Genomic DNA, 11057 nt, shown 5'->3' on the forward strand with positions numbered 1-11057 from the left:
ACTGCGGCTCACGCTTCATTGCAGCCTTTCGTCATGTCATTGTTTTACTCCGAAACCTTTTATGAAGTTCAGATTGTTTGGGGATTTGGAGACCATCACCACAATTGGCAAAGGCATAATGAATGTTTCTCCATGTTCCGCGCTCCGTGCAAAAGGTTTAGATGCACTGAAGCTGTACGTCTCGGCTGAAAATGTTTCTTTATTCCATTCAAAAAAAGTGTACAAAGGGAGGTTTTTCACATTCAGACAGCTCGGGGAAAATGAACAGATATGCAGACGAGATAAACAGTCAGTTAATTCTGTTTAATTCAGTTTTGCATTTCAAAATTATTCCATTCCAAAATTATATACTGCACATTAAGTCTGAAGAGGGGGAAGCAGGGAGCGAGGACGATTGAAGGGGAAGTGTAACGACACCGGAACTCAGAGTGCGTTAATCATAACGGTGCAGAAAAATATCCGAACGTGAGATAAGATGAAGAAACCTGTGGCCGTGGTTAGTGGCACGTTTTGAAGCAAGCACGTCGACACCAAAATAACATTGACGTTTTTAAAAAGTGAAAAGTGGAATTCCTTCACGGTTGATAATAGCGGAAGGTCACCAAGATCAGGGGTGAACTTGAGTACAAAAATCCTGCCTTTAAGCTTTGACAGTGTGCAGGAGAGTGGAACTCTACCGGGTTAAGACTCCTATTCAAAGTAATCTCACTCTATGGGATGGAAAAAGGGAGGAATAATAAGAGTCCTCTGCAAAAAAGGCTTCTGCTGGTCACTTGTAACACAGGCTTATGGCTATCAGGCAGCACACATGTATTGTAAAAGAGGTCTACACTTGCTGGATTTTCCTGGGCAGCCATTTGAAGAGGGTCTTGCACAGCTTTTTGCTCTTCACCTTGGACTTTGATAAGTTCTTAATGACGATGTCTCGGAGCAGGCTAAAGTTCAGGGGCTGGGAGAGGTGCGAGGAGAAAGCGTTGTTCCCTCTCGCCGAACGATTCAGAACCTCCAGGAAGCGTCTCTCCTGCTGCCTGAAGTCATACTCCACGCTGGACAGACCAAACGAGAAGCCAAACATTAATAAAAAAATAACCCCCGCCCTAAAAAAATGCAGATGTATGACACAGAATGTGTACAATTCAGCAAATGAACTGGCAGAACCGCTTATTTATTTTTTCCTGTCCTGCATCAAGCTCTTTTAGCTCCAGTTGACTTTGCTTTGTGTGGCGCTCCTCGTGTGGGAAGCTTTGTGCTTGTCAGATTTCAAAGTGGTTGATTGGTTTCGGCAGGAAGACATTCCCCCGGCAGGGCGTCTTTGTTTTTTTTTCTGAAGGTGCACACATCTCCTTTTTAGCGAACATCCTTATCTCCCGTTTGGCCTTTAAGGACCACATGCCAACACAAACACACACACACACACCAGTCACCGGATCAACTTATGCAAGATCTTTTTTTTGTCATGCAGAAAGAGGGGGTTTGAACATAAGCAGATCAAGAAGCGTGTTTTGAATATTTCAAGATAAAGAGCGTTTTAGCTTTTTCGCTTTGTAGCGCATGGGGCATTTTTTTCCCCCAAAAGATGATGAGAAGACTTTTTAGATTTCTTAGCCTCTCTTAGCCTCGTTTCCACATGCAGCGTTTCTGGGACCATTGTTTTGTTTTTTTTTAACACGTATATTTTTCCCTTTGCCTCCACCTGATGCAACATTCCAGCTAATGGGTGCAAACTGAGACGAAAAGTTGGCATATTTTGCCTCGAGCGAACCGCTACTGCACGACACTACACTTTCAACATAATTGGCAATAAGTGTTAAAGGTTTTTTTTTCTTTTTCTCTCGCCGCAGTCAAACAATATCTATCGTTATCTTTTTTTTCAATAAAATGAAAATTACACTTTTCACTTTCTTTCAATAACCCTCTTCTATTGTTATAGTCAAACAGGCAGATTTAAATTGAAGTCTGAATTGAATCGCCACAGGATGTGAAAATGTGCAACGGCAAAAATGTCTCATTTTTAAGACTGCTTCAGATACATTCCACTTTCTCTCTCATGACATCTGCTGAAATATTCATTTTTATATGAAATGAAATCAACTTTTTCACAATTTTGACGCAAACAGTAACTTCATTAGATCAAAAGTCAATATAAACCATCATAGATCAATCAGTCATGACAATTTCTTCCTTGTTACTATCCTGAATTTTACAGAATCTAATCTGCGGTGTGAACAGATTGAGTCGCATACAATCAGTGCTTGAATCTGACAAGTGGCTTCAAAAGATTTATGGTCCACTGGAAAAAAATAAATAAATAAATAAAATGTCATCCCCTTTTTGTATTATGAGTGAGAAACAAATGAGCAGCACAGAGCTTTTCATTTGGTGAGCTGCCCGTACAGTAAGTCATTAATTTTCAGTGAAGTGAGGTGAGCCTGCTGGCAAGACGACTGCCTGGCAACCGAAATGGCAAATGGACTCAACCTTGTTGTGTTGTGTGTGTCGCGTACGAAGGACACTTTGAAATAAAACCTAAATTATGAAATTGTCCTTGAATGAAATGATACACAGTCCCACTGCTGCTTATGACCAGATATATAGTAGTATATGTATAGCATCAGTCACACAGCATTTTGTGTCTGATGCGCTTACTCATTAATTGTAGCGTCATACAGAGATGTTTTAGTTGTATAATTGCTTTATTACGTCCGATGAGAACCCACAAGTAAACGCTGACTAGGATCTTTTCCTAAACCTAACCAGGACATTTTCTTGCCTAAATCTAAATTTGTCTAAACTGTATGATTGATCGCACCCGCGATACCTTGGAAAGTTTACGGAAACACATAGAAGAATGGGGGTTGTCGTGTGAATACCCGTAACACAGTAACACCTATCCTATTGAGCGTTCAGTGAATCAGTCAGTATTTATTGAGATAAGTAGCACATTCAAGGTACCAAGAGAAAAAAAAAAATGTCTTCCACTGGAGTTTCTGTTTTAAGAGAAAGTCGGAATGAGATTTAAATGCCGGAGACAGAACTGAACTTTTCCCTCCGTCAGGACAGGACAGACTACTCATTTGTCACATTTGCTCAGTATTCTTGACTTGGTTTCTATTTGTGGGCTGTACGCAGAACTTGTTGTTGTATTTCCTCCCACTAAATAATGAAGAAGCCCACGTCCCAGACTGCAGCAGTACATTTGTTTTTCAGCAGGCTGGCACAGAATATACAATATCGACAGACGTAAATACACATGTAAAAGTCTAGATTCAAATATTTATCTGGCATTGTATTATTTAAATACCTTTACAGATGGATGTATTTTAGATTGACATCGGTGATTGTTCTAATGAATATGAGTTTCAGACTGGAGCAATTATGCCAAACGCAGAATAAATACAGAAATTTGAAGTATAACTGTGTTTAAATTCAACATATAAGTTTGGCATTTTAATTTTTTATTAGAAGTGGATCTTTTCCGCAACACAAACAACAAACACGGTCAACATATGGGGTCACGTTTTCCGACGGACAGTACATGGTCATATATATAGGTAGCGTGTTTAGTTGTCTAGTATAAAAATGGTATGAACACTCGTCCAATCAAGTACTGTCATTCTAAAATATTGATTTGTTTTTGTTTAAATCCTTCTAAAAAATATCTCACCTGGGAGTCTAAATGAAGGCCCCCTGATCCAGAATATAATCACCACCGAGGAGCAACACAAAGCAAAATTTCATATTCAGGATATTCCTCAACTGTAGCTCGATTCTGGAGTGGCTTTGATCACTTATCAGTTTGAACACTGCATGCATGCGTAATTCGCAATTTCACTATTATCTCACCTGTAGACAATACACGCAGTCTTCTGGCAGGTTGAGCAGTTTTTGAGGTCCTGTCCGGTTTTGCAGCCTCGCCGACTAGAATAACAACAAGTAAATAAATTAGCACTCCGTTAAATATCCAATTTTTTTTTCTCTCTCCCTGTCAGATTTGCAATTTAATATTCCCTCCACTCATCCCTCAGTGTCTGATATTCATGCAGACCGCAGTTGGCGAGCGATGAGCTTGATAACATGCATTATGTCAGACATCAGTCGGTTATTAGGAGTCGGTTATTCTGAAACATGACCTCAGAGGCAGTCACAGCTGATTAGCGCACTACAGTGGATGAGAATGATTGACAGAGACACATTGCCAGAAGGAGGTTTTTTTAATTCCTGTTATTTGTCCCAGAAGAGCTCTGTGGCTAAATAAATCTCTCGGAGACGTGCCCTCTTGAAATGCCCGAGTAAGTTTATGCTGTCACATCCAGGCACGCGTTCGCAGACCTGCTTTAAGAAGGTGTAACAAAGTTAAAGCTCCACGTCAGCACGCTACCATCGCTGATGTCTAACACATTTATAGTGAGACAGCTTCATAACATATCGACAGAATGATCAAATTCAAAAGGTGACTTTCTTGCATCATATTTGATTAATGGTTAAATGGTAATTAGTTTTTCTCTTCTTCAGGCTTTTTTTGTGTCAGTGTCACCAGAAAATCAGTAATGGACAGTTTGTTGAATGAACTCTGAATGTCAGCTTCACATCGCATTTAGCTGCTATGTTTTAGAGGAAAACAGGGTTGACACCTATTTTCTCCAATGCGTCACACAGGATGACCATACACTTCATGTGACAAACTTATCACCTACCTCGTTATTTTGCCACCAAAGAGCGGGAAAGCGTATATTGTTGGTTGATTGAAAAATGTCTACCTCTGGAAACTACGAGTGGGTACAAATAACCTCAAACCTAATTTTATGGTACAAGTGTTACTGCTGTCATGTTAACACAATAATCATGTATGATATTAAGTCAAGTTTAAGGGTGAAAAAATGTGGCATTTCCGATTTACCCCATTACCATTGAATTCATGTTATAACGCCAATGTTTTTTCACACAAACTGGCAACTACCAAGACTATTGATCGCTGACGAAACACAACAACCATGTGATACTCAACAGTGTTGGCTCACAAACTTTGAAGTTGGAGCCAACTGTCAGAATTCTTGCACAGAGAAAAACTGATTTGGGCCCTCTTATTGATTGACCATCATCACAATGGCTTTTAGGGAGAGAGATACTTTTATTCTGCACCTTTCTACAGGCTGTTATCAACATGACCTTTAATTAAGCTTTAGTTAAAACTTGGCCATTATAAAGCTGCAACTGATGTAAAATTTAGTATAAATGTGCCATAATTAAAGATGGTTATTACGAAGTGTTACAGAAGCTTTTTGTTTTGGACTGAAACACAATGTTGTTCGCCAAGAAATTACAAAGTCACTGAGTGTTTTCGAGTAAATGCAAGTGATGACTCACTGGAAAGTCAAAGATCAGCACTGCAGGACAGCTTTTAAAGTAAGTGAGTGAGCTAAATTCTGGCAAACAACTATACCTGAATTGAACAGAATGTAGAGTGTATGTATAAATATATATGAAAAAAATAAAAAATCAAAGACACATCTGACCCGGCAGAGTTAAACTATGAGTCAAATGATTAATAAACGACAAAGAGTTATTGCTGCAACTCCGTGTCATGAACAAATAAGAAATTCCTGGGTCTTATTTCACCTACACAACACTACACACATGCAGACTCACTCTCGTCTCCTTACCCACTCGATGGAGTGTGGCACGTCTCCAGGTCATGGATAATGTTAAGCAGAGTAGTGATCCTGTCCTTGTTGGCTGCCAGGTTGGCCTCCACAGTCTCGAGCCTCTGCTGTAAGGCTGCTGATTTGCAGCACTGTGGGGAGGGGGGCAGTAACAGGGCTGCATCAGCTGGGTGGGAGTGAGCCAGGCTGGTGTCCTCTGGGCACGGCTGCTGAGGGCGGGCAGGGCTAAACTTTGAATCGGGTCTGACGATTGCCTGCGCGTCGCAGGGCTGGAGGCGGGGAAGGGACGCCAAGTGCATTGTTGACGACGGCAATATGGAATTACATTCCTGGCTTGCATGCGGACAAAGCTCCCCCTTATTGTTGGAGGAGGCTGGTGTGAAAGAAAGCTCTGGACTCGTGTGTGCTTGTGGGAGTGATGAAGTGTCTAAATATTGTGGGGATGAAGATTCTGCGGTGGTTGTGTGCACAGTGTTTTCCAGCGATGAGATGATGGGCTCAGAGTTTGTTTTCGTTGGGTTATTGGGACGTGTCGGTTCATCTGCACTGGATTTGAGCTTAATATTTGCGTGTCTGGCTGATATACCCATGGCAAACTTTTCTCTATTTGCACCCGTCTCCTGGGCTGTTTTCACTGGTGGGCATGCAGCATGTTGTCCCTGGTGCTCTGCTTCTGTGTATCCTTGATAATGTGCAAGCCTTTGTTGTTCCGTGTTTATGCAACCCTGCAGACAAGAGCTGTTTGACTTAATTAGGGAAATGTAATTCTGAAGGCCGGTGACCTGTGATAGATTTGAATTTTCATGCTGTTTGGACTCATACACAACTAATTCATTGATTAGATTACCATTGAATTTGTCAGTGTTGGGAATGACGGTTGATTTGGGATCGCTTGTGTCACTGCCTCCGTTATGATGTTTTGACACATTTGTAAGCTCAGATAATGCGGCTGGAGTTGTTGCGGAGTTGTTCCCCCGATGGGAAACAACAGATTCGTTAACAGTTTGAGTTCTTTTGTCCGCTGCTTGCGTTTGACCACGGTGGTGTGCGAGGGTCGGACCGAGCTCTCCGCTGCGTCGTGTTGTGTCTGCTGGTTGGACTGAAGCTGTACCTGATGAGCAAGCGTTCCTTTGGTTTCCTGTCAATGTGGATGAGGAGGTGGCAGCTGTGGGCGGCACATTTTTCAGATTGACTGAGGAGTTCCTGAGGGCTATGTATTTGTATAGGGCGCTGCTACATGTGGATGTGGAGCTGGAAGCTGCTCTCGAAAGCAACCGAGCTCCCGAGTCTTGGGGTTTCGCTGCATGTGGAGCTGCGTTTAGAGACGCTGTTGAAACATGGAGCGTAGGTTCAGAATTGGAGTATTCTGGCTTGATTTGCGAAGGTGCGGCTGTATTTTTCACGCTGGTGTGCGTAATTTGATCTGAATTGGAGTTGTGGTTCAAATTGCAATGCGGTGTAGTCGTGTGCGCTGTACTATCAAAGGTGGGGAATCCAGCTGTGTCGATAACAGATGTTTTGATCTGTGGTTTGCTGTCAGTGATTGAGGATGGGTTTTCTTGCATCTTATGACCTGGATCGGGTGAAGCTTGTGGTATAGGGTGTGAAGTTGCTTCCAGTTTTTGAATGGGGTCTAATGGATTGGCTGCCAGTGACACAGTGGGACATTTAAGGGTCTTTCCTGCACCATTAGTCGTATTTGATGCTATGCTTACTCGCGATGAATGTAGGGTTTCATGTTTAGCAACTTTAGCAGGTATACTTTCAGTGGATATCAGTGCAGTGTTAATGGTCGTTTGGTGCATGTTGGTAATGGATGCTGTAGTGTACAAATGAGAAGGGAGGGACAGAGTGTTTTCAGGTGTAGCATGTACGGATACACAAACATTTTGAGGCACAGTATGTTGTTGTAGTGTTTTGAGGGGATAGGTGTTTGAATGTGGGTTGTTTGGTTTGGTAGCTGTGGCCATCCGTGGGGTCAACGCAAGGGTTGTCGGTCGGGGGATCTTACCCTCCTGTGATGGTTTTGTACTCGGATCGTCCTGTCTTGTTTCGATAGTTGCTTTCGTGACAGTGATGGTTTTAGCGTGTAGGATGGTTGTGGGTTGGGTTGTGTCACTGGCAGCATGCGCCTGTGACAAAGTGACCAAATTGTTCCGAGAGTGCACCGGACAAGCCGGGTGTGGTGTTTTGCGATACTTTAGCTCTTCACTAAGATATAACAGATGTGGATTGACCGTAATGTGCGTCCGTTTGTCTCTGTTTGTGACGCTGTCAGAGATTTCATGAAGGTTATGGGGAATCTGGAATTGCGTGCAAGTCGACAGCGAGCTGAGGCCCTTTTCTCCGAGGCAAGCGTCAGCGGTGGAGCCCTTCTCCCCCAATGTGACAACAGTGCTGGCAACAGACTGTCTCCCACCACAATGGCTGCATATTTTTTGTGGCAACCCGAAAGGTCGGGTGGCAGATAGCAGCAGCGACTTCCCAGACTGCTCTGCATAATGACCTTGTGGTCTGGTTTGGTTTCTTCCACTCCTTACAGGCTCTGCTTCGTCACTATCGAGGCTAATACCACCGATCGCCTCTGAATCAACCACGCTGCCATTGGTGTAGCGGGCAGAGGGTTTCAATTTAGGCCTGGCGCTGGTTACAGTCCCTGCAAAGTGTGGGTTGGTCTTGATTGCCCTGGCATAGCAATAAGTCCCACTACTGCTCCTCTGACTGCAGGTCACATCCTTAGAGGCCTCACCAAGTGCTCTGAAAGTCACTTCCTTTTTGGTCTTGGCTTCCCCACTTTTCTGTTTTAAAATAGCCCTTTTCTCCTTGTCACTCTTTGTTAGCAGTAATATCTCCCTGTACTCTGTTTCCTTGGTAATATAGCTGCTGGATGCTTGAGTAATCTTATCTGATGGTGTGGACAGTGTATCAGTTAGCTGTACACTGAGCTCTGTGGGTGGTCTGATTATCCCCGGGGACGTCTGAACACCAACGCTGCAGTAAGGTCCCCACGTCTGCAGCAGGGCTCCTCCGACTCTGTCTCCTACCGTCGTCCTCCAGCCGCGCACTCCAGCCAGGGCAGGGACACCTAAAACTGGAACCGGGGTTGTCAGGTCGGCCGCTCGTCTCCCCATCCCTTGTCTGACTGACTCAAAAGTCTGATATCTCAAGAGAGCAGCGGTGTTTCCACACCATTACATCCGTCTAAAAGTAAGAGAGGAACAAGTTTACTGTGAGAGGCTTCTTGAGACGGTGCTGTGAAGAAATAGATGAGTAAGCAGGACAAGCTGAAACAATGCACAGAGCAGGAACTGTGACAAGGAAGTGATTCACTGCTGCAGGAATTACGGATAACTAGGGTTGTCAAAAATAATTTGCAGATTTGAGATAAGGGGTGAAAGAGTTGTGTTCTCATTTTTAAACTTTTCTGACAAAGTGTGACTGGTTAAGGCAGCGGTTCTCAAACTGGGGAGCAGGCCCTCCTGAGGGCTCGTAGAGCCACTGCCTGGGTTAGGACCAGGGACACAATATGGAGTGAAACTGAGTGGAATTAATATGATTTGTCAGGGAAAATACAAGAGTGGGCTGATGCTACCGTTCTGATCTTTGTTCACCAAAATCCAACTTGGATGCATTTTATATTGGTTGCTTTCTCTTGTCGTTGTTAAAGGGTAACTCCACCAATTTTCCACATTAAAGTGTGATTACAAGTCTTGCACGTGAAGGACTACTGCATATATGAAAACAGCAGTATAGTGCCTATCGTAGCTCCACAGGAAGTTGCAATATAAATTGATAAATTGCTTCCAGTGATGTGATTCAGTGGCAGTTGCATTGTGGGTATTGTAGGCAGCGGGATTTGAAAGATTTAAAAACACATGACTAAAATCAATACAGCAGAGCCGGCGATATCCCTTTTTTTTCAAAACATGGTGCCTACATTACCCACAGTACAGTGTTGCTACTGAGTGACATCACTGGAGGCAATTCATCAGAATGTATGCAGTTTTCACTCCAACCCAAAAATAATGTTATACTACTTTTTTTTCCACGTATGCAGTAATACTCCCCAAGACCTGTAAACACACTTTAATGTGTAGCAGTTCTGAATTTACCCTTTAATGAGTGATATGAACGGTAGCTTAGGGGATGTGAACTTTCATGAAGAAAAAGTTTGACGACCTCTGGGTTAAGAGATAGGAATGGCATTCTATCGATGCTCATAATAATGGGAGGCTGTCGCTGTGAAAAACAAGTGTTCTATATTATATTAGCATTTCAAACATATCACCACACATATCCCCCCCTCTCTCAGTGTCTGACAGCACAAAGAATAATTTATTTGCGGGAATAAAATTCCAAACGTGGCTCCTGTGGCGAACTCTCTCTCTCTCTCTCTCTCTCCTCTCTCGCTGAAATGTTTGTCATAGCGAGGCAGCTCCCGCTCTGTTGTCCTCCACACTCAGCTCACCTTGGAAAGAGGCCATAATGTAGACACCGATGCTACGGCGTAGACTTCATTAAGCCCTGCGTGCATTTAGCTGGAACACCCTTTCACAGAGGTGGCATTCTGTGCCTGTGTCCGCACCACCCGCCAATTCACATGTGCCAGTTTCCTTATGTGTGTGTGTGTGTGTGCAGGAGGTCATTTTAACGATTTGCGCGACAATGTTTCAGTCAAGAACAAGGTGATAACGTGTGGATTTTCGCATACGAGCAGGGATTTGATTAAACCACAGTGCGTTGTTGGTGCTTCGCGAGCTTTGATTTATGACATAAATTTCAAGCCAACACATTCTGACAAGGCTCCCTCCACCCCCCCCCAACAGCCCAGGGATGTCAGAAATTTGCAAAAATGAACATTTAGTCACCTTTTATTTTGGTTGTCGTGTCATTTCACGTCACTTAAGCTGAGTCAAGTGACCTATGTCTGTTGTCACCGTCTAACGCTAAGTGACAACTGTCCTGCCCCGTTAACACACCATTAAATTGCAGTGGAAAAAATAGATTCTCGCAGCACCACACACTTTTTTTTTTTTTTTAAATGATCAGGACTAAAGAACGGAGCTGCTTCGGGATTCAACCTTAAATTGTGTTTGTGTTTTCAGCAGGCATACCTCAGTGTCTGATCCCTGCTGCAAGATGTTTCCTTGAGTCCCAAATGTCAGGAGCCACTTCTCCGCTCTTTCTTACGTCCTCATAGGTCCTCAAGGTTTGGAGTGACTTTGTCCTCACATCTTAAAATCCCTTTCTGGTGGTGGATTTCAAACTCAAAAAGAGTCTGCAGGCAGTCGGTCCTGCAGAGCAGCACTGTTCTTAATGAGCCCTCTGTTTCTAATGCTCAGATTCTGAACTAATCTACCTTTTATTGATCAGGCATGAAGCCAAGCTGTGTCCTCA

At 43.3% G+C, this 11057-nt stretch overlaps 1 protein-coding gene across 1 annotated transcript; it reads right to left on the reverse strand.

Annotated features, from left to right (window-relative positions):
- Positions 1-282: 282 nt before the first annotated feature.
- On the reverse strand, positions 283-11057 carry LOC119031289 (mucin-5AC-like). Its single transcript, XM_037119660.1, has 4 exons — positions 10775-11057; positions 5661-8861; positions 3844-3918; positions 283-1046 (listed from the first exon to the last, which is right to left on the reverse strand). Exons 2-4 carry the CDS (start codon positions 8789-8791, stop codon positions 827-829), a joined length of 3426 nt encoding a protein of 1141 aa, XP_036975555.1. The 5' UTR covers positions 8792-8861; positions 10775-11057; the 3' UTR covers positions 283-826.

The sequence above is a fragment of the Acanthopagrus latus genome, chromosome 13 (genome assembly GCF_904848185.1).
Source record: "Acanthopagrus latus isolate v.2019 chromosome 13, fAcaLat1.1, whole genome shotgun sequence".
Lineage (NCBI taxonomy): Eukaryota > Metazoa > Chordata > Actinopteri > Spariformes > Sparidae > Acanthopagrus > Acanthopagrus latus.